Source organism: Muntiacus reevesi, chromosome X (genome assembly GCF_963930625.1).
Source record: "Muntiacus reevesi chromosome X, mMunRee1.1, whole genome shotgun sequence".
In the NCBI taxonomy this organism is placed as follows: Eukaryota; Metazoa; Chordata; class Mammalia; order Artiodactyla; family Cervidae; genus Muntiacus; species Muntiacus reevesi.
This window is the reverse complement of record NC_089271.1, coordinates 61,883,566-61,907,258: the sequence shown is the minus strand read 5'-3', so window position 1 is coordinate 61,907,258 and position 23,693 is coordinate 61,883,566. Positions and strand designations below refer to the sequence as shown.

Here is a 23,693-nt window from a genome sequence, read left to right as displayed (position 1 = left end):
CGCAGGAACCCAGAGCTTTGGGAGGTGAGGATGGGGGTGGGGACAGCAACCTGATTAAGATATGAGAGGCCTTCATGTGCAGGGGGTCAGCAGCCAGCTGCCCAGACTCGTATCAGCTTAAAGGCACAGGATGCAGAGGGAGACTGTGAGTCCTCACCCACAGAGGTGCCCTGCCAGGAGGTCTGTCAGGGCAAGGCCTGTGCAAGGGAGGCAGTTTGGGAGTGCTAACTGGATTTTTTATTTTTATATCAAGACACTGTGTTTAAAATTTTTACAAAGGACAAACTCCATGGGTTTCCGTTAGTGTTTTAAGAACTTTTCTTTAAAAAAAAAAAGCCAACAACAACAAAAAACACCGTCTTTTTGAAAGAGAAATGACATACACGAAAGAGACTCTAAAGAAAATGGGGTGAATTTCTGATAGCATTACCCCAAGGGCAGAGGTAGGACCCAGCTTACACCCAGGGCCCCCAATAATGACATGGCCTCCACAAAACCTCCTTCACCAAATCTGGGGTCCCCTGGTCTAGGGAGGCCGATACTCCTGGGGAACGCAGGTCACCTGTGGTCTCCACAGCCCTCCACAGAGATAGAGGTGACTGGTGAGTTGTCCCCTAGGCCTTCCAACCCCATCCAGCGACAGCCCCTTCCTCCTTCTCCCCCATGGTCTTGCTCGAATCTGTTTCTTTCTTGGGGCTTACGTTCCTCAGTCATTGTGTGAGCAATTGGAGTTCCAAAGCCAGAGAGACCTGGGCCTGGAGCCCCCCCTTCCGGAGCCTCTTTGCATTCATGGGTTGGAGAAACATTTGTTCCAAATTTTTTTTTAAAAAATCAACAAAAACGAGACCCAGAAAAAAGACCAAGTCTAAGGGAGAAAGAGCTACTCTGCTCTTTAAAGCTCCCAAGTCTGGAGTTGGTGGGTGGTGCAGTTCCAAGAGATGCGGAAGGCGAGCACCAAGGGGTATCCAGCTGGTGCTTCAGGCTCCCTGGGAGTGTCTGTGGTCAGGTCTGGGAGCCGGCTTCAGCTGCTGTTCCATGGGCCCTCAGTTTCCCAAGGACTCATGTGTGTCTCCATTTGAAGGACTTGTTCAGGTTTACTTCCTTATTTGTGTTGTTGCACATGCGGGTGCATGTCCATATCTGTCTATGTTTGTGCACGTGGGTCTGCTGTTGGGTGTGGGTGCGTGCATATACATAGATGTCTGCACGTGTCTGTGTGTGTGTGTGCATGTGTGCATGTGTTTTTGTGGATCTGGGAGGGGTAGAACCAGGATATAGGCTGTGCTCTGGGCTGGAGCTACTATACCCGGGTGGTGGAGTGTGAGTGGGGCAGCCCAGTACTGTTGAACCCTGCGGCAAAGGTGTTATAGGGGTGCAATGTCTGCAGCCCCACCAGGGAGTTGGGGATCATAGTGATGGTATTGGGGGTCATGAGTGGAATGTCATCAGGGGAGCGCCGCAGGGTCAGCGTGTAGTCAGGCAGCGTGGTGAGGCGCAGGGTGTCGTGGGGGGGACCTGCCTCACACTCATGGTGTGTGGGACCCAGCTGCAGTGCTGCCAGCTCCTCCTCGGGAGCAGCTCCCAGTTCAGGAGCCCCGGCTCCCCTCTGAGGGCTGGGCTGCCGCAGGGGCTCCTGACGTCGCTTGTCCTTCCGATAGTAGAGAGCAGCGAAGGCCAGGACATTAAGGAACAGGAGGGAGGCCCCCACAGCGATGGTGACGCTTAATTCAGTGGAGTAGTCACGCGGGTTCTCCACCAGGAGTGGCCCTGCATCCTGGTCCCCGTTCCAGGACCCCTGGGCATTCTCGTTGCTGTAGGCAGGGGAGATGGCTGGCCGCTTGGTGCTCCAGGTCTTGCCATTGGGCCTGCGGGTGATGTGGGAGCTGTGGGTGGTATCCGGGGGCGGCACTTTGGTGGTTGTGGACGTGTAGTGGAACATGTCGTGCAGGTTGTATAGGTGGGGCACCAAGTGTTTCCAAAAAGCCACCTTAGTGGCCCGGTAATGATCGCGGACCCTTGGCTTCAGCCCGATGTGAAGGTACAGCTGGTCTCGGGGATTGTATTTGGACCAGGCCACTTCCTCAAAGCGGTTGGCCTTGGTGTGAATGAACTTGGTATCCTGGGGGACCGGCTTGTTTGGATCCCTGAAATACCACATGGAAATCTGGGGTCACCACTCTATTTAATGAGGAAAAGGCCCAGATTCTTCCTTTCACACCCACCCCTAAACCCCTTCCCCAGTCCAGAATGTCCTACCATTTCCATCTTTTTTGGGGTCCCTCACCCTGTCCATACCCAGAACTTGAACTTCTATTGCCCATGGCATCATGGAAACCATCACATCCTCCCCTGCACCCATCCTCTGAAATCAAGCTATAGGATGCTTCTTCTCACAAGTTACAGAGCATCCATTAATCTTTTCAGCTGCCCAGTTTTTCCAAGAGCCCTTTAAAGGCTTTCTGAATGTACTTTATTCCCACTTCACCCGGCCTCTTACCATCTAAACTCAAACCCCATAGTTATGCCAGTAATTCTCATTCCTGCTTGATCCTAATGCTGACCAAGTTCTGAGCCTCAACAAAAATTTTTAAGGGAAGGAAATGGGATGAAAGACTAGATAAGGGGATGTACAGAGAGGGATGAAGAGGTTACCAATCAAGATTTGGGGACTGTTTTAGGAAGGGAGATGATGGAAGAGGTTTAGGTAGAGGAGCAGAGGGGAGGGCACACTAGGGTCCCAAAGTAGAAGAACCCCCACCTTCTCCTTACCCAGTCTTGGCAAAGTTGGTCCAGTAGGTCATGACAACAGCACTGAGCATAACATCATTCTTGGAGAAGTTGCAGGGGAAGAGGTCAGTGGGGCCTACCATAGGGACACCGAAAACATAGGGTACTTCATCCCCATGAGCTGCGTCTGACCAAGCAGGCTTCATGAGGCTCTGGCAGTGATGGTAGAAGGCGTAGAAGTAGGTAGGCGAGCCATAGCGGGCATGCAGATCAGCCGTCACCACTGAGGGCTCCACCCACTGGTGGTCAGTGAAGAGTGCCACCAGTGTCTTACGACGGGTCTCAGGATTGTCACGGTCTGCCCAGTCTGTGTACATGAACTTGATGGTCTCCCGCAGGGTGTCCTTACCCTCAGGATAGCCATACAGATTGTCCACAAAGTTGGAGACTGAATAGTCAAAGTCAGTGCCAGAGACACCATCCTCAGGGTCCACCACCCCTTCCACAAACTTGAGCCCCTCACCCTGGTTGACACCTAGCATGATGTCATAGTTGAGGAACTCGCCCTGTTCCATGAGAATCTCTGGGTCATCAGGAATGACATCACCATCAATCACTGGGCCAAAAGCCACATGGTAGCGGGCTGGCTGGATGTCTTGCTCTACCAACTCCTTGGCACTCTTTTGCCGAAGACAGTCCACCATGTCGACTGTGTCTAGCACATTACAGCCCACCTTGTCTGCTAGCAGGCTGGTGTACTTCACTGGTTGGTAGTTCACAGCCCAGCTGGACAGAGCAGAACCACTTTGGATGATGGCCCTCTGGAAAAGCCCTTAGAAAATAGATAGCACCAAGTCAGATCATCATGTCACTCATGGCCTAGGCCTTGTCCCTGATCAAACACCTCTTCATTCCTTTTTTACTGAGGTCGCCCTCTGGGTTGAATGGGCTGTGAAGAAGGAATAACCCTTTTGCTGGAATGATGGGTTAGGACCAGAGGAGGGGTTGTTGGGCTCCTTTCCTGACTGGTCCCCTGCCTGTTTCTTATCTCCTCATTCTGGGATGAAGGTTGGTAACTTGGGGGTTAAGGAAATGTCAGGAAGAATTAACCCCTTGGGTCCCAGACATCAGTTTCCTTAGGCTCCCTCTCTTTATTTCTCCTTTTCTTCCCCTCTTGCTTCCTGCCCAGCTGGGCCCAGCTCTGTGCCAGCACACCACCAGGGAGCTGGCGCTTCCACCACAAAGGGGTCTTTTTCATGAGGGATGAGAAATGCAGGCAGGAGAGAGTTTCACATTCTGGGAGTTTGGGGAAGGATTCCTGAGGGCAAAGGCCCTGTGGTCTGAAGGTCTCCAGGGCATGTGTCCTCCCAAACTGTAGCCTCCACAGGGACTTTCCTTTTCCTGAAGCTACTGATGCCTCAGGTCCAGATTTTCCCCTCGCTAAGAAGGAGCCAGTCCCCCAAACTCAAAACATAGATGATTCTTCCCCTCTATGGAAAAAAGGTATCATTCTTTCTCTGACCTCAACATTCCCAAGTAAGGGAAAATCTGGCCCACAGGAGCACAGTTCTATTCCTCTAGGAGAATGAGTTTATGGGACTTCTCTGGTGCTCCAGTGGTTAAGACTCCATGTTCCCAATGTAGGGACTACGGGTTTGAGCCCAGTTCACGGCACTAACATCCTGTATGCCACATGACATGGCCACACACATGCCATATGTGTGAGAGAGTGAAAGAGAGTTTAAGGGAGTCTGCATGGGTGAAAAAGAGAGGGAGAGAAATATAGATAACTACATAAGAAAGCCTCATTTTTTGAAAGATTATTCTCCATTAATCAATTACAGAAAGACAGAGAGAATAAATCTTTAAAGCAGCCAGGTTGCCAGGGACACAGGCCCACTATCAGAGAATTAGCACCACACCAAGAAAGGCTTTCTCCTCCCAGGGAAATAGTCCCCAATCAGAGGAGGCACTGTTCCTCTTTCCGAACAGAGGCACCGTCACCACTCGTCACTTCACTCTCCTTGATGGATAAAAGGAATTCCTGTTCCCGTACCATCACCTAGGAACACATTCTAAGCTGCCTACTTCCCACCTTAGTCTTCACTCATGGAGTCCCTGGAGGGACGGAGGCAGAATTTCTAGGTCAGAAAAGGTGATTTTTCTCCCTCAGAGAGACAGGCCTTCTTCAAAGAGAGAACGCAAGTCTTCCTGTGAGAATATCACTAACTCATAAGGTGGATTCCAGTGAAAAACTGTGTTCTCTTGCATTGTTTTCCTTACTTTAAAGAAGGACACTTATTTTGGGAAGCTCATCTTTGCCTCTCAAAGGTAAAAAGGGCTCTTAGAGTCCAGGTGGCACTAGTGGTAAAGAACCCGCCTGCCAATTCAGGAGATGTAAGAGACACAGGTTCTATCCCTGAGTTGGGAAGATACCCTGGAAAAGGGCATGGCAACCCACTCTAGTATTCTTGCATGGAGAATCCCATGTACAGAGGAGCCTGGTGGGCTACAGTCCATAGGTTCACAAAGAGTTGGACATGACTGAAGCAACTTAGCATGTACTCATAGTCCACAGGTGAAGGGAACATTTCCTGCTGAACACAAAAAAGGGTCTATTCGGCCCCCTTGGAAGGGTCACTGGCAGAGGCTTCCCATCAGGCTAAAAATTAAAGTCTCCCTTAGCTGGGATCATACAGCTTGGTGGTGGGAGAGATTTGGTCTGGAGTGTGATAAGAACTTGCCATCCCTCAAACAAAGCTCACCCACAGGTTTTTAATGCTGGCTTTGGCCCCGTCTCCCCTGTCAAGGGCAGTTCCTGTCTTACACAGACTTGCTCCTCAGAGATGAAGGCTGAGAATGAGTGTTTCTTACACCTAAAAACTAATTTCCACTCTAGAGCTCTACCCAAAGTCACGTGTCCTTCCCACACAGAAAGATTTCCCCTGCCCAAAAAGAGCCAGTGTCCCTTCAGAGAGAGAGAGAGAGACATCCTACTCCCACACTCCTCAATAAGACTCCCACATCACAAAGAGAACCTTCCTTTCTCAAGATATAAATGGGATTCTCTCCTTCCCTCTCTCACACTGGGAGATATACATCTTCCCCTAAAGAAACACTTCCCATCCACTTCTCCCCAAAGAAGCCTTCCCTGGTAGCTCAGCTGGTAAAGAATCTGTCTGCAATGTGGGAGGCCTGGGTTTGATCCCTGGGTTGGGAAGATCCCCTGGAGAAGGGAACGGCTACCCACTCCAATGTTCTGGCCTGGAGAATCCCATGGACTGTATAGTCCATGGGGTCGCAAAGAGTCAGACACAACTTTCACTTTCACTTTCTCCCCAAAGGGATGCTGAGCTGGTAGGTGAGGGTTGCTGATTCCCCTGGGTGCTCTTGGGACATGAAGCTGGGCACCCCGGAGCCTGGAGGGCCTGGAGTCAGGGTTGGCAGCCAGCACGTGGCTAGTTCTTGTGCTGTTCCAAGAGCTACTCACCCTCAGAATGATGTGACAGCGTGAGGAGGCTGACACAGGATGCGCCAATGCCTGAGCCAAAGACGGTGATACGGCGGGGATCGCCACCGAAGAAGGCGATATTCTCGCTCACCCAGCGGAGGGCCTGGATTTGGTCAAGAAGCCCATAGTTGCCCTTGGCAGCCTGATCACCAGTGCTCAGGAAACCTGAATTCAATAAAGGGCACAAGGACAGTGAAGGTGGAGGGATGGAGCATTTGGATGACAATGACTGTCAGGGGCATGAGGATGGAGGATGGGCATGCAGTGTAGCTCTTTTCACCCAGTTAGCATTAACCATTGCTCTTTTCTGCAAGGTCCAGCACCATCACTCTAAGAAAGATCAGTTCCCTACCTCCCACTCATTCCCCAGTTTGGAAGGCAGGGTCTCCAGACTGTCTGAAAGGGATGCCTCCAGTTGGGAGACTTAAACTGCAGGAACTGTAAATGGCCAGTATCCAGCATCCTCTGCCTTGATGTGCTAACTGATACATTACTCTAGCACCTATCAAGACAGAGTAGAAAGAGCAGGGACCTTGGCTCTACCATTTACTGGCCGTGTAGTTTTAGGCAACTTATTGAAAATCCCTGGGTTCTAGTTTCCTCTCCTGTAAAATGGAGATAAAATACTTCAAAGGGTTGTATCAAGGATAAAATGAGCATAGGCATCTCAAATATGCTCAGCACACTATACACCTATTGCTACTTCTCTTTTCCCTTTGTTCTGTCTCTGGAGGAAGTGAAGATTCCAAGAGACTATAATCACTAAGCCCTCCTGGCACCCCCTATCCAAGCTTGTCCATTTCCACTTCCTTCCAGGGCCTCAGATGCCCCCTTCTCCTCATTCTCAGGGCAGGTCCTCATTTCCCCATCCTCCAAGACCTAATGAATCAGAAACTCTGGGGGTGGGGCCCAGCAATCTCTATGTTTAACAAGCTCTCCAGGTAATTCTGATGCCTGCTAAAGTTGGAAAACCACTGGGTTAGACCATCTTTTTCGTCTGGTGGAGAAATGGGGAAGTCAGTGCAGCTCATTACCACAGAAACAGGTCTTCCCGCCCACCCACTGGGATTTGCTGCTGAGGAGACATGTCACCATGGAGACTACCTTCCCACCCACCTGCTGGGATTTGCTGCTGTGGAGACTTGTTGCCATGGCGACTACCTTCCCACCCACCTGCTGGCTATCCCACAGAGATGTCCTATATTCCCCCCACCCCACCCTGCTTCCATTTTAGTCTGATCTTGCTGCTTCATTTCATCCTCTTCCCTGGTATTTAGGCTCCTTGGAAGGCTATCATCTCCTGCCCTAGGCTTTTGGAAAGGTTCTTTCCAGGTGGATAGCTGTGGTGCTCTTACACACTGAAAACCTATACCTGGGTCAGTATTTTTTAACTCCACAGTTAAAAGCTCATCCACAGCCCCTGGGATCAACTTTGTGGGAGGCCATGTTTGAGGAGGCTCCCTCAGCTCACAGAGAGTTCTCCAATGGGCCTGGTAGACCACGGGCAGAAGCTGAATTCAAACAGACTCCAGCGGGCACAAGACCTCATCACTGTCTTTCTTGAGTCCTTCTGAATCTAGCTACTGTGAAAGAGCTCATTTCACCCTCTTCAAGTATGTTATTAATTTACCTTTGGTGCAATTAAGTATGTAAAGTACTTAGTTATTCCTCTCAGGACCTAGTCATAAGCCCTCTTTAGCCCCAGGTTCCCAATAAGGAAATGAGAAGGAATTAGAGAATGCCTGAATGAGGATGAATGGAGGAGCTCTTGTGCCTCTAGACAAGGGAACCAGCTTCTTGTTGGCCCATTCATAAGCTGAAGTTGCTCCTGCAAGTCTTGAAAAGTATGCTGACCAAGATCCAACCTGGCTGTCCAAGCCTTGAGACCCTCTAGCAAAAATCATTGTATTTCTCTTAGCCCGCCTGTCCTCCCTCCTCTCTCCTTCCCCCATTTTCTCTCTGCCTTGTCTCTTATTTAGGCAGTAGCAGACTTGGCTTTGGTCTTTGCCAAGGTATCATTCAGTGAAATGTGTCAAATACACCTGTCCTAATCAGCAGGGAGAGCCTGCATTTGGATGTAGTAAAGTAGATTTCTCCAAGATGTACCAATTTCCTGGGTTGGGAACAAAGGCCTGAAAGGGCTGAGTGGAGGATTTGAGCATCACTCTCTGCTCCCTCAGGTCCCATGAACCTCAGGATAAGACGCACTGAAGCTTGTGGATGACGTCATGTCAACCATCCTACCGCAAGCGCCCTGCTTGAAGTGCTCTATCTAACAGGCTCAGGCAGATGATACAGTAAATGTCACTGACCACAAACACACAACAAAACCTGGCAGTTTGGAAGAGCAGTCATTTGCTGCTGGTTCCCCAGTAACTAAGTCATCCAGAGAAACCATGTGAGAATGAGGGCTGAGACACCCAACTCCATAAACTGCTAGAGCAAATCCAAGCCAGTCTCCCTGGGCCCGAGTTTATACTGCAGTACATGGTAAGCTGCTTGTCAACAGAAGACAGAAGAATCTGGTACACTGTATCAAAACCAGATACATATGTCATCCATGGCTTGATGTTTACCAGGTTTTCAGTTTGCCTGAAGGTACCTGAGCAAGGATGTAGGATTCATTTCTGAAATCTGAAAGAAAACTCAGCAAGCCCCTACTTCCTCAGCCCCAGGGATATCCACATCCTATATCCTACTGGGGTCCCTTTCTTTTGTTGGTCTCAAGCCCAGTGGGGGCTTTTCAAGTTATAGCTACCTCTCTGCCTTGGATGGGATCCATGGACTTGCCTGTGACATCATCTAATAAAATATGTGCATCACCTAAGGTGTCTAAAAAAGCACCTTGGAGGGAACAGTCTGTTTGGGCTCAGGGCTTGGAGAAGCTGATTGGAAGGAGAGTGAATGAATGCATATAATTAAGGTCCAAAACTGGCCACATGTTTTGGGAAACAAAACAACAAAGCCTCAGCTATACAGCAAAATCCCCAAGAAACAGGGACAAACCCATGTTCTATATCTAGCGCCAAGAGACAAAAACATCTCCTATGTATCCAGGGTCCAATCAGTGGCTTATTGATTACATTTGTGTTCCAGAGCAGGCACTGAAGGGCACACAGGAGGTAGTGGAAAACTTCTGGCCAGATCTTACTTTATTGATCTTTCTGAGGTTTGGGTAGTATTATTTTGATCATTAACTATTTAAGTCTAAAAAATACAAATGTTTATTTTTTTAAAATAAACATTTAAAAAATGTGCTTTTCTTTTTAAACCCAAGATGTGCTGTTCTGGTTATGCAAACGAGAGGAGGTTGTAAGGTGGTGGTCGGGGTCTTAACCTGAATTTCGTGGAAGAGTTTCAGTGGGATTCATGAAATAATTTCTATAAGTTTGTGTGTGTGTATGCACGCAAGCATTTTCTGGGGTAAGAGGCCATCATTTCTATCACAATTTCAAAGGGGTCCAAGACTCCCCAAAAGGTTAAAAACTTCTGATATACAAGCTTAAGGATTAGAGCAACTGAAGGGTTGTGAAGTAATCATCAAACCAGGATATCACAGGGAGCTTGCAGCCCACAGCTCCCAAGTGACACTTCAAATCCTGAGTCTCTCCTCTGCCTCCTTCCTCTGTGTCACTCTCATCCTCTTTTCTCTTTACCATCCTTTCCTTCCCTTTCTTACTTTTCTCCCCTCATTTCCCCAATTCTCCACTCTCTCTTTGCCTTCATTCCAGCTGGTCAGATAATTTGGAACTGAAGCATATTCTTAGTATTCTCTGTGCTTTCCATTGGTCCTTAGAGAATGGAGCTTTGTGTTGATCATTTTTAAAAGCAGCTGAGTCAAACATTTTCTATCACTCTAATTTAGAAAATAAAGTAACAAAATTACTTCTGGCCTTCAACAACCATGCATGTGTGCCTGCATATCTGTGTGTGATTACATTTGTATATTCATTACTCTTCAGGCACTGGGCAGCCCAAGTGTGTGGGTTTACAGCCACCTGCATGATACCATTTTTACTGTCAAGACTCCAATCCTCTTTCTCAATGGGACAGAACAGCTTATAAGAGCCTTGCCATGATGTCAGGGGCAACTCCGAGAGCCACAGGAGCAGTGGCAGAACTATGAAACCTGAAGCCCACTAGACTGTGGAGAGATCAGGGAGATGCCCCACATATATCACATCTAGTATCTGGATCTGCTGAAGGTGACACAGGCTCCACTTTTTTTCAGGGAATATCATTTCTCCAGCCTGAATCCCCAAAAGATGTCTTGCTATCCCATGTAGTATTAAGGGGAAGTCAACAGGAGGTGGCTTTTTTGTGTACGGAACTGCACCCACAAGTGAAATGCAGCTCTGGGGCCTCTGAGGTTCGAACAGGCAAAGCTACATATTCACAAGTATATGAAAATAAGGTCCCATCAGCCAACCAGCCCTGAAGAAGCCAGGCCTACTTGTTGGTTCAGCACCCACGCCTGCAGACCTGACAAAGAGCCCTGACCCCCACTGGGACTCTGAGGACACCCCAGGCAGGAAGTTGGCTTCTTTGTGCCACTCCAAGGGTATGGGGCTGCATGCACCCTCAGAGGCCTGTGTGCTTGATTGCCCTCTCTGAGGCACTTGTTTACTTCAAGACCTTGGCCACAGTTAGGCATTAACAGTTATCAAGGAAGGCACAGGGCAGAAGGGCACCCTAAATCTTCAAAATAACCACGTGGGTGACAAAGTATGTGTGGGAAGGGGATAAGGGTGTGTATGAGGAGGTATTTGAGAGGTAAGTGTGTATGTGTGGGAGCACAATGGTGTAAGGGATAGGAGTATATGGAGATATGTGTAGAGAGAGTAGAAGAAATGTGTAGTGTATGTATATGGGGTATGTAAGTGTGGGGTGTGCCTGAGTGTGTATGTATGTATGGATATGGATGACCAGGTGTGGGTATATGGATGCATGTATATTTGTGGGGTAGGAATATGTATACATGCATGTATTGGACATATATATACTAGATGTGTATAGGAAGAGTATGTGTGCATATATACGTGTGTATGTGTGGGTATGTGCATGGGGGTCTGTGGATTTGTGTATAAGGGGGGATATATAAGGGGGGACATATATTACATGTAGAGCATGGAATGTGTATGTACATGTGGAAGCAGGGATATGAGGGATATATGTAGTATTTGTGTACTTTGGGGTGGGGAGGTGTGGACTTGCAGGTATGGCTCCTATATGTGTGGGGAGGGGAACATTAGTTCCTTATGTAGGGAAGCTGAGGGACACACGCGTGTGTGTGAATGTTAGAGGAGAATGGATACAGAAGTGGGGTGTGTAGGGGGACATAGATCTGTGTATGTATAGAAGATTCCCCCACCACTCCATTTACACTCCACAGATATAGTCTCCCCTACACACATATCCAGATACCCCACACCTCTCCACACTCCTTACCCATACACATCTTATCCATACCCCACATCTATACAGATTTCTCACCTCCCAAGTGTACACACACACAAACACACACAAACACATACACACACACAGAAGTTCCCTTCACATCGCTATATCTACATCTGTGCCCTTATACATATGTGTGGGGTTTGGGTGTGGGTATAGACCCAGGGTGTGGGTCTTTGTGTAGAGTGCATTATGGGGATAGAGGGAAGCGTGAAGTGGGCATGTGTGGTATATATGGGCATAGATGTAGATATAGTGATGTGGAGGGAACCTGTGTGTGTGTGTGTACGCATGGAAGGTGAGAAAAATCTGTGTAGATGTGGGGTATGGATATGGAGTATAGAGAGGTATTTGGGTATCTGGTTGTGTGCGCTGGGGAAAATATATGTGTGGAGTGTGTATGGAGTGGTGGAAGAATGTGCATATATGTGAGGGGGTCTGTAGATGTAGGGGTGTGTGTGTGTATGTTTGTGGAAGTGAGAAATAGTTGGACACATGGGGATGGATGTGGGCCATGTGGACATGTGGACATGTGAGGGTATATAGGTGTGCAGATGTGTGATTGACTAAAAGGAATATCTATGTATGTTTAGGGTGTTTAGGGATGTGAGGGTGGGAGAGTAGGGATAAGGACAGGACACCAGAAAATAAACTGATTTTACAAAACTCAGCCATGCAAAAATCTGGAAGCAGAGACCTAGCTTGAGGCCTAAGAGAAGGTGTGAAGTTTGAACTGAATTTCGAATGGCATCTCAACATTCCAGGAAAGGACCTAGGGATGTGCATAAGCTCCAAGCAGTTGGGTAAGACCATGGATAACAACCTTGTGACCACTGTCATTAGCACCAGCTAGAGAACCCAGGGGCTTGTTCTCAACTCCTCAGCCTTCTATCCTTCCTCCTTGAGAGCTCAGGCTTCCTTCTAGTCATCCAACAGGGAACCATACCTAGCACTCCAACCCGATAGTTGAGGGTGATGACGATGACGTTGCCATAACTGGCCAGGACACTGCCGTCAATCATGTTGCCTGTCCCTTCCATGTAAGAGCCTCCATGGATGTAGACCATGACAGGCTTAGCGCCACTGTCCCGGATGTCTGCAAGGAGAAGGGTTGAGATACAGGCTGGGTAGGCTGCCCATTCTCCCCCACCCCCGCCAGCCCTGGGGTGGGGTGCGGGCAGCAAAGCTATCCCAGGTTCCAGGACACCACTGCCATCTCTGAGGGCAGGACTCAGGGGGCTGTTCAGCCCAGAGCTTGGGCCATCGGCCAGAGAAAGTCAGATTCTGGTGATGTTTTTAAAGACTAGTTTCAAGTGCCTCCCAGCTGAAGGCAGCCAGGTGTGCCTGATACAGTGAGTTCTACAGAGGCTGTGGCTGAGCCCTGGGGATGGGGCAGGAGGAAGAGAAAGGGCTGGTCCCTTAGCTGGATCAGTGAGTCCCTGCCCTGGGCACCCAGGAGTCCTGGGACCTGACATGGCTTTAGAGAGCAGGTGCTGGGGAGCCCTGAAACCCCCAAGGCTAGACCAGTTACATGGAAATACGGCCATTGGCAGCAGCTGGCCCCCCAGTGCAGACAGAGACAAGAGGTGTGGGGATAAGGGGTGGCACAGGAAGAGAACAAGGGAAAATGTGGGGACAGGGGAGAGAATGGCAGAGATGGGGTTGGGGGGGACATTACTGACATGGTTTCTCAACCATGTGCTCATTCACCCCGTTCTCCCTGGACATCAGGCAGACTTAGCTGCAAACACTGGGGATGGGGAAGAGGTGGGGGCAGAACTAAGAATGAGAGAGCCCACCCCCCAGTCAGCTCTGAGATGAAGATGGAGCCTCCGTAGAGGCCACTCAGCAAGGGATTTTTAAGCGGTTGCTCCCAAGCCGTGACCATCCCAAGTGGGGACAGAGCTGATCGCCTAGACCGGCAGCACACCCCCCACCCCCGGCCTGGGAGCTGGGCTGCACCCCGCTGCCCCAGCACACCCTACCAGCCACCAGTGGGCCCCCTTGAGCTGTGTGGCCCCCAGGGGTGGGGGCCGGGGCATGGAGGTAGAAGGGAATGCTCTCTGCTGCCGCAAACACAACCTGTTTTCCTGAGGAGGAAGGAAGACTGGTTCAACCGTCACCCAAGGATCTTATGCCATCCACTGCCTGGTCTGTGGCGTACTGGCCTCAGCCTGGTGTTTCAGCCTGGTCCTCGTGGCCGTCCTGAACCTAATACAGCCCCTGACCCCAGGCCATCTCTCTCTGGGCGAAGACCAAGGAGGTTCTAGGTGGCGCTGTTCCCCAGCCCCTGCGGTCATCACTGCCTCACTCCTCACTTCCCTCTCCCAGGAGTCAACCTCCCCACAAAAACACAGGGGCTCCTGCCATTCAGGTTCTTCTGCTCCTCTCCTCACCCCCCGCCCTCCTCAGTCCTGCTTTCTCTCCACTCTCCCTGCTGCTCAGTCGGGGCAGGTGCCCAGGAACCACAGAAGATGGGGAAGGAAGCTGTCTCCGGGCAGTGGGGGACCCCATGGCTCCGCTCGTGGTCCCCTGCTCCCGCCAGCCGTGTCCATCACCCTGGAACTCCCAGTGGCTGACCAGGCCAAAGATGGATGAACAGCCCAACGGCCTTGTACAGGAACAGAAACACACCAACGGACAGACAGACAGACAGACGGGGCTTCTCCCCATTGAGAGGGGGAGGGGCTCTGTGCCATGCACCAGCCGCCACGCCCTGCAGCCCCCAAATACCTTCATCTTCATCCCCGTCATTATCCGCTAAGTCCTCGCCCTGTTTCTTAGCGCCGGATCCTGGGGACCAGACACGGGGAGACACAACAGCACAGAACAGAGAACAAAACAGAGAGAGAATTCAAAAACAGCATGACTGCAGTGTGGCCCAGCAAGCCAGCTCTGGGCCTGGGCCCAGGACAGGCAGGAGGGATGGCAAGAACTGAGGGAATGGGTGGGCTGAGGCCCAGACCTTCATCAGGATGATGGTGTTGCAGGCCCCTGCTGTGCTGGCCTCACTGCACCTCCCTACCTGCCTCTCTGTCCCCAAAAGCCTGTCTCAGCCAACCACCTTCCCAGTTAGGAAGGAGGCAGCAGCAGGTGGGCCAGGGCATAGAGCTGGAGACCATCTCAGGGGAAGGCCTTCTCCCAGGTGGAAGGGGCTGTGCATGCTACACAGGCCAGCTGAGCTGGAGCGTGGGGGCAGGCGCCAAGGGTGAGAGGCGGCATCACCACTGTGTAGCTACAGTCATGAGCTGTCAGGGCAGAGACAGGGACCCTAGCCCTAAGCTATTTGGGCCCAGTGGGCAGGCTCAAGCTGGGTCTCAACTGATTCTGACTCCCACAGGAGAAAATGGGAGATGAAGCTTTCCCTCTGCTCTTCCTTGCTGGGACCTGCTCTGGGTAATGGCAAATGGGGTTCCTGCCCACAGGAACCAGGCCTGAGAGCAGCAAGCATTGCTCTGAGATCGAAAGAGAGCCAGAGAGGGAGGGAGGGAAGAGAAGGAAGGGGAAAAGGAGAAAGGGACATGAGAGAGAGAGAGAAAGAGAGAGAGGGAGAGAGAGAGAAACAGAGATAGGAATGATGGTAGCAGCTCCTACCATGTACCGAATGGTTACCATGTGCCAGACATTTACTTCTGCCATATTGTTTGATCCTTACACCCCAGTGAGGGAGGGACTATCTTTATTCCTGTTTCACTGATGGGGAAACTGAGGGTCAGAGAAGCAAAGTGACTTGCTTAAGATCACACAGCTAGGAAGTGCTAGAGGTGAGATCCAAACCCAGGTCTGCTTGATTCCAAAGCCCATGGTCTTTCCACTGCACCATGCCACCTTTCTGGGATGGGGAAAGGGAAGGGAAAAAATAAGTCAGGAAAAGAGGTGGAGCATGGGGAAGGGGGAAGGGAGGGAATAAGAGAAAAGAAGAAACTAGAGGAGAGAAGTTTAGGACCTGGCTGAGCTGGCACCAACTCTCCTTCCCATTCTAAGGAGACAAGAAGTTCATCTTGAAAATGGCTTTGAGAAAGAAGACCCACCGCCCAGGTGCTGATCAGTGTGTGGAAACAGAGGTCATTCTATGGTACCCCAGGGCTTATCCTCTTGTCTAAGACATCAGATACTCTTGGCCCGGAGGCAGCAAATAGCTTTCTTTCTCAGCTGGTCTGGATTCCCTTACAGCTATTAATCAAAACAGGAGCCGCCCTCAAATTATAAAATAACTTTTCAACTAGGGCAAGAGCCCAGCCTGAGGGGCAGAAACTGCCTCTGGCTTTCTGAACTTCCAGTGGTGCCTACCATCTTAACACCTGATGACAGCACTGCCCTCAGAAACCCTGTGGGGCCTGGGGCATCATCACCCACGCAGCAGAAAGCCCCACCCCGTCCTCAAACAGCAAGGAATCACTCATCCTTAAACATGAATTCCCTCCAATTTGATGGAGGTGGAGGTGGGGGAACAGGGCACACCTTTCCCAAGAATTTCTTCACTTACTCTGGACCCTGACTTAAAAGATGTGTCCCTTTTGTCCCCTTCTGGGAATGTCCCTGGCTTGCTGCACTGTCCCAGCCTCCTTTGTACAGGTGCTTTGCTCCCTCTGCATAGCACTCACTGAGCAACTCCTCACTGCCATGCCTGTCCCCGCCCCTCCAGGGACCAACTAGACCACCATCCCCCAGTCCAGTACTGTGCTGCTGCAGGTGCCCAACCAGCCCTGCCTGACCTGAACACACCACTCCCATAACCATCTTTGGGGACGGGTCTCCCCCAAGAGGCAGGCTTTTTTTTTTTTTAAGAGGCAGGCTTTTAAAATCTGTTTCAAATGGCCAACAGGCCCTGGATAGGGAACTAATTTGAGCAGCTAAATGACCAGATGCCCTCTCCCATGTTGTATGGAACCCACTTCCCAGCTTGGCCTGTGGGGCTTCACTAAACCAGCTGAGTTTCAACACTAGCCTATGAGCTTCTTCAGGGTAGCGATCGAGTCTTTAGTTATTTTTAAATCTTTCCTCTACCTCATATCCCTCCGCATTCCAACAGCACCTAGTACATGGCCTTGCCCATAGTCAACAATCACGATTGGTAAATGTTTGAACTTGACTGGTGCTTCCAGGTCTGGACTCTCAGGACTGGATTGGACTGCCCTAGCCTCTTACTGGTGCTCTGGGGGATCAACTGCTCCTAGGAAATGGTTAATGTCATCGCCTCCTCCTCCATCCCCACACCCAAGTAAGCAAGTAACTACTAGAAGCAAGTTTAACAGACCCTCTTCATGAATTCCTTTACAGGTTAAAGGATTGTTAAGATTGGAATAGTCCCCTACCACCTTCAGATGCAGAAACGGAGGTTCTCAAAGGAAAAGACTTGTCTAAGGCTTCACTGTGAGTTGGCAGTTGATATGGGACCCAGGCTTGTGGCTCCCAGACCCATACTCTTTACACAGCACCACCATCTCCTATCTTCATTCATGCAAAAGCTGTTTACTGATTGCCTTCTGAGCTCAAAGCCCTAAGCTGGGTGTGGGGAGGTGGTGGAAAGCTTATCTCTGGGGCAGGGGACCTCCCTCAGAGCTTCAGTGTGCATCAAAAGCACAACACATACATTTCTGGGCTCTTCTCCCAAGAGATTCTTACTTGGTAGGGAATATCCAGTCCCTGATGACCGCACCTGGGGGAACCCTGCCCTATGATTTCAAAGGAAAACAAACTCCAAGCTTGCCAAAGGGTTGTAGGGACCAGGCTGTGATTTTCCACCTGTTCCTTAGTCTGTTACTGCTTCCAATTTGATTCACCCCATCCGTATTTCACCATTTGTTTCAGAGTCAGGGAGGTGGGAATGACCAGATGGGAGTTGCCTCGCATGCTACAGTGGAAAGAACACTTCCCTGAGGGTCAAGAGACCCAGGTTTTGGTCCAGGCCCTGCCACAGACCAGGGAAGGGGCCTTGAGCAGCAGCAAGTCACTCCCCTGGGCCTGTTTCCACATCTGTAAAATTGGGAAACCAACCCGTGCTTTATAAACTTCCAGAGAAGGGAGGGGGGTGGCTTTTCTGAGCTAAGTATGCAAATGCTTTGCGGAAAACATAAAGTGGTGTTGGAACAGGAAGAGTTATTATACAGGTGGTGGGGGGACAAATTCCTCCTGGCAAGAGTGCCAATTTGAAATTTGAGATCTTGTGCCTCCTTTAGAGTCCACAGTTCCCAGAGATCTCCCAAGGTCTGCCACCAGGCCAGCCAGGGGCACTCAGTTATGCCCTGGCCAGAGGCGGTAGACAAGGTGGCAGGGTTACTACGCCTGGGTACAGTTTGGTCTAAGCTCCAGGGCTGGAGAGTTGAATCTCAACTTTCAACCCGGGAAAGAGCACGGAAGGATGAGCTGGCAGCTCCCTCACCAGGAAAATGGCAGAGCCTCTGGCTCCATTTTGGCGGCTTAGAGTTTCTGCTGGGGTGACCTGGAGGAAAGCATTGGCTCTGTCTTCGGCACACACTTGAGGGTGGATTTGGGGGCCAGGAAGATTGAAAGAAACGGGGTTTTGCTGCTTCTGCTCTGAACCTGCCTTAGGCCACCAGAGCCTCCCTGAGGGGAGCCGGGGCCCTTGGATGAGGTGGAACTTATGCCTGCTCACCGACCGCCCCCTGAGCCTGGGCTACTTGAAGGAAGGCTGGGTCCTCAGGGGCAAGGGCAGGTGGGCAGGCAGCCCTCCCTCTCTCTCTCTCTCCCTCCCCGCCGGCTGGCTACCTACCTCCTTTCCTACAAATTTTCTTGTTGGGCTTTCGGGCGCATTCCTTGGAAATCCGCTTTACTGTAAAATGAATAAAAAACTAAAAAATAACAGGAGGCCTCTGCCCAGGGGCATGCACCCCCCACCCCCCAGGCCCCATGAGCTGCTCTGCAGGCGGCACATGGCAGAGAGCCTGTCCCACCATCTCCTTGTTTCTGTCACTTACCTTAGTGTGACCCCCGCGGGAGGAGGCATCAGCTAGTGAAAGAGGAGGCACCTAAGCACTGCCCACCAGGCTTGCCCCCTTTCCCCCCACACACACCCAGCTCCCTTGGCCACACACACCTACCACCTCTCAGAGCAGGCGGAATGGCAACAGGGGGGCCCGGTGGAGCCAGCATCCTCCCGCGGGGAAGCTGCCAGCAGTGACCCATACTCCCCCAGGGAATCCCCATCCAGCATCTGGCCCTAGACCTGTCAAAGCTCTCAGGCCTGGCCAGGCCCATCCTGTGGTAACAGTGTCACTCACACATGGGAGCTCAGACAATGCTGGGAGAGGAAAGAACAGGGAGGAGGAAGAGGGAGGCCAAGCCAAGTGATGGTTAAAAGCCTTTTCACAGACAGACAGATGCATGCTTCAGGGCACACGACCACATGCCAGCCACAAACACGGTGGGGTGGGTGGGAAGCAGGGAGGGCATAGCGCCTGGCCGCACTCACCATCCTCCGTGGGCACATAGACGTTCAGGTAGAGGCAGTCCTCGTTAGGCTCCTGGATGTAAGTAGCGACGATATCCAAGTTGGCGGTGAACCAGACAGGAAGCATGACTTCGGGCACAGCTGTGTGGATGTTCTGGGGGCACACTGGGGGAAACTGTGTGGCGTTCCGGATGCCCGACCAGGATGGGGGCGGTTCAGGGGGCAGGAAACGTTTCTCGCCGATGGGGGGAGCTGCGTAGGGCACCCCAAGATACTGGTCCACAGGCCCCAGGATCTCACTGGGCAATGGTACCCGGGCACCCCTTAGCTTCCCAAAGTGAGTGTTGACTGTGGGTGCTGGGGCCTGGGTACTGGCCCTCAGCACCAAGCTCAGGAACCACAGGGTGAGGCACAGGCTCCGGCCAACTGTGGGCTTGGGGCTCAGGGACAGCGAGGGTGGGCCAAGCCACAGCCACATGTTCCGGGCCGGGGGACTGGCAGGAGAGGCAGACTCCAGGGTCACAGCATCAGCCCAACAGGCAGCCCCTTCATGGCCACACTGACTTGAACCTCAAAACTGAACTCTCGAGGGACACCTACAGGTGCCCGGCAACGTACAGAGCAGGTCGTCCGAGCACCACAGCTTCAGAAAGGGGACTCCCTCAGGGCCAGACAGGCCTGTGGAAAGAGGGAAGTATGCGTCATCCAAGATGGTTGGGAGGACCATGGAGTGGGTCTTTGGGGCCCTACTGTGCTCGGGCTGTTCTACAGTTAAGAAAGGTTTCTTCACACCTGGGATTCCAAGGACCCTCACACTGCCATTCAGAGCCATTCGCTACACCCGGGGAAGTGGTTGGAAAAGCCAAGGGGATGGAGAGATTGACAGTTGTTGCCACTGTAAGTTGCCAGCCCCCAACTTCAACTTCTCAGCCAATGGAGTTCATCGGGGTCAACTGGAGCCAAAGTAGCATGTGGGGGAACAGGAAGTGGAGCTCAGGTTCCTGGGTACTCTTCCTGGACACTGAGCTTCTAGCCTCCAAGACCCATAACCCCCATAGGGTCCTCCATGTCAGGAGAGGGTAGGATTGTGCACCTCACTCCAGGACTAAGGCAGAATAAGGGAATGTGCATCACATAAGCAAAGGGGCCTCCAGAGAGACCCCCTCTCTCTCTGGCAGGGCAGGGGGCAGGACAGACATTCACGAGAGTCCCCAGGCCCTCCTGTACATTTCTCCACAGCCCTCACTGCTTCCAAATACTTAAGCATCAGTCCTTTCTGGCAGTTATCTATAATTCACACGGGGTGCCAGAAACTGAGGCAGAAAGCAGTCTGCCTAGCACCCTAGGCATTGTTGATGCTCAGCCAGTGTAAAATAAACAACGGAGGGCGGGGGACACACACTCAGAGACTCACAGAAATAAACTCACAAAGACTCAAGAGGGAGTGAGAGAGAGAAAGCTGGGATCACAGACACTGTGATATTCACTCAGAGACATATATTTCAAACCCACAGAGACCCCCTCATATAGTCCCACCTTCTGAGACACACAGCTTCACAGAGCCAGAGACTCACAGAGATACATTCAGAGAGACACACAGAGACTCACAGAAACCTAATCACACATACCACATAGGTAAATATCCAGAGACAGAGGCAGCATAATGGTGACACATAGGTGGAGACAGAAGCAGAAATAGCAACACACTCGAGGCACACAGGCCTTCTGACACAACAGCTGTACAGTCAACACATAGACACAGGCACACACAGACACTCCCGCATGGACACACACACACACACACAATCGAGTTTCCCCCTATTTCTCCCGCCTTCCAAGATTGTAGGCCTGCTCCTTTAAGAACTGGCTGAAGGGGTGGGGGAGGGAGAATGGGAACGCCCGGCCACCGCCACCGAGAGAGGGGAATGAGAGCGTGTGTGTGTGTGTGTGTGTGTGTGAGAGAGAGAGAGAGAGAGAGAGAGAGAGAGAGAAAGAAAGAAAGAAAGAGAAGAGAGGGAGAAAGGAAAAGAGAGAGGAGAGGGAGGGAAAGAGAAAAAGGAGGAGGGAGGGCGGGCAAAGAGACTAAAGGGGGGGCTCAGAGGAAATGGGGATAAAAGTATGGGTGGTTAGATCCCAGACACTGCCCAGAATGCACCCGGGTGGGGGGAGGAGGGGAAGGGGTAGGAGTAGGGAGGTGGGGCAGGAGGGAGTGGGTGTGCGTGTGTGTATGGTGGGGGGGGCTAGTCCGCAGCTGAGTTCACACAATCCCCCCATTCACCGTCTCCATGGCAACTCTGGGGCACAGACCGCTCATTCACACGGCTTCCCCGCCAGCAACCCCCCCCCACATCATTAACCCCCTCAGTGCCGCCCCTCCCCGCAAATTCCATTAACCCTTTTGAGATGCCTCCCTCTCTAGTAACCCTTGAGCACCAAATGCTGTTCTCCTGTGAGTCAATTTCCTGCAGCCCTTCCCCCGTGAACACCTAGACAAATCAACCGACCCCCAAACGCCCTCTGTACCCTAGGACCCACTGTGAGTCCCCAAGGCCAAGATCTCCATCCTGGTCCAACTTGCAATTTGGGAGAAGACAAGGGGAGGCGGCAAAGCTGGGGCTCAGAAAGCATCTGGGGGTACTCTGGGCTGGAGCAGTATTGGGCGGGGGGCATTGTGCAGGAATGGACTGGTGTCAACTGCAGTATTGGGGGCTTTGCGGGTTCTGAATGGTATTGGGGGATGGAGCTGCATTGGAATGGGGGAGGATAGGATAAAGGCCTCCGTTGGGGGGGGGCTGCAGAGAGTGGGGGAGGGAGTCTGGCTGTGAGATGCTATGATGGAAGAAGGATGGGGCTGCACTGCGGGGGAGGGGGGACTGGCAATGTGCAAAACAGAAACGGGGCAGGGGGCCCTCAGGAGGGGTATTTTGATGAGCATGCAGGCCGGGCAGTGGAAATAGAGGGACCATGGGCGGGAGGATGATAAGGATGCGGGATTCAGGGAGGAAGGAGGTGGGGGGGAAATGCGGGGGAGGATTGGGGGGGTCAGGGGTGCCGATGGAGAACATGGGGTTGAGGATGGGGTGCACTGGCTGGGAAGTGGAGCACCCCAGGATTGGGAAGGGATAGGATCGGGGCAAGGTATGGGCAGCTAGAGGATGAGAGACCGGGGCAGGCGGCCTCACCTGTTCCCCGGGCTGTTGCGAGCGACTGAACCGGGCCACGGACCACCCATATCGCTTCCAGGCCAAGGGCTCCGCACCCGAATCCCCGAGATCTGCTCTCCGGCAGCCTGGCTGCTGTGCCCGCGCACCGAGGGGGCGCGCTGCGCGTGCCCGGAATAGGGGGGGCGCGGTCCCTGCCATTAACTCCTTTTGTGCCAGAGATGGCTCAAGTCCTGGGGCATGGCCCAATTCCTCCCAGGCTCAAGCACACTCTCCCCATCCTCTCTCTCACACATCCGTCAAATCACAGACAGATGATCTTCCAGGTCAGCTAGTTCAAACTTTACCTTCAAAGCTTGAGACCTCAAAACAAAGGGAGAAACTGAGGCACTGCCTGCAGGAGTCCTCAGTCACACTCCATGAAGACCAGCCTCCAGCCCATTTGGTATCCCTCACCTCTCCTCAGCACCAGCACCACTCATGCACTAACAATAGGTGTGTATGTGTGGGGTGCACTTTGCCCTCATCCTGTCACTCTCAAAAAGGTCAGTGTTGTTCCTTTCTGTTGGGGCATGTCAGACTCCGGCTGTCAGCATGCCAGTTGTCCAACCATGTCAGTCTCTCCCACTCCAGACCCTGCTGTCTCAGTGTCTTGTGTTCTGTGTGTAGGACACCTGTCCAGTTCCATTAGGCCCCCATCCGAAGCCCCTCTGAGTGTCCCTTATCCCAGCCAAGCCTCTACCCGTATAGTTCCTCAGAATGTTTTTGTCAGGACAACACAGGGCAGAAGAAAGCTTCAGTCAGTTATGTTCAACTTTATCCTGTTGGACAGTTCCTCTCCTTGTGCACACTACTCTTAAATTTAGTTAAGTCCCATCTGAGCAAGGGCTTCATGGACCTCAGAGGGACTTTTTTCTGTAACTTGGGTATTGACTGGTGCTCCTGGTTTTACCAGCACACCTGACATTTCCCAGTGCTAGAGTGCAACCATGGCCTGGATGGTATCCTGAAGTTGTCCAATCGTCAGTTGCCACCCACCTATGAGGTTGGGACTGGCCTCTTCCAGCCCTACCAGGGGGTTCCATGATAGTAAACCAGTTTCCTCTCATGTATAGTCTTAGATCTTGAGCCCCAAACCTGAAGGCAAGGGTGCTGAAAATGGCCCTGCCACAGTTCCAAATGTGACTCTGGAGCAACATTTTTGAGTTTTCTCTACTATAAGATGGGAGTGAGGAGGTCACTCTGGGTAACTGTGAAGATGGGTCGTGTGAAAACAAGCAGTTCCAGTAACAGAGCAGAGAAAAGGGTGCTTCCTTTCACTGGTTTCTTTTCCTCCTGGAACCATTCTGTCCTTCCCCCACCTGTGTGATGGCAACACTTAGCAATGAAGGATAATGTTTTGTCCCAGAAATGTGACTCAGGGAAC

General features: G+C 51.6%; 1 protein-coding gene across 1 annotated transcript; it reads right to left on the bottom strand.

Moving 5' to 3' along the window:
* Positions 1-262: 262 nt before the first annotated feature.
* On the bottom strand, positions 263-22,398 carry NLGN3 (neuroligin 3). Its single transcript, XM_065915377.1, has 8 exons — positions 22,289-22,398; positions 19,128-19,784; positions 18,429-18,488; positions 14,429-14,488; positions 12,642-12,791; positions 6,218-6,403; positions 2,770-3,559; positions 263-2,144 (listed from the first exon to the last, which is right to left on the bottom strand). Exons 2-8 carry the CDS (start codon positions 19,582-19,584, stop codon positions 1,301-1,303), a joined length of 2,547 nt encoding a protein of 848 aa, XP_065771449.1. The 5' UTR covers positions 19,585-19,784; positions 22,289-22,398; the 3' UTR covers positions 263-1,300.
* Positions 22,399-23,693: the final 1,295 nt, after the last annotated feature.

Excerpts from the sequence above, each read along its gene's own strand:
- NLGN3 (XM_065915377.1), bottom strand. The coding sequence starts at position 19,584 with ATGTGGCTGTGGCTTGGCCCACCCTCGCTGTCCCTGAGCCCCAAGCCC. Across the intron at positions 12,792-14,428 it reads TGACGGGGATGAAGATGAAG|ACATCCGGGACAGTGGCGCT; the intron begins GTATTTGGGGGC and ends TTCTCCTTGCAG. Across the intron at positions 2,145-2,769 it reads ACCAACTTTGCCAAGACTGG|GGATCCAAACAAGCCGGTCC; the intron begins GTAAGGAGAAGG and ends GTGGTATTTCAG.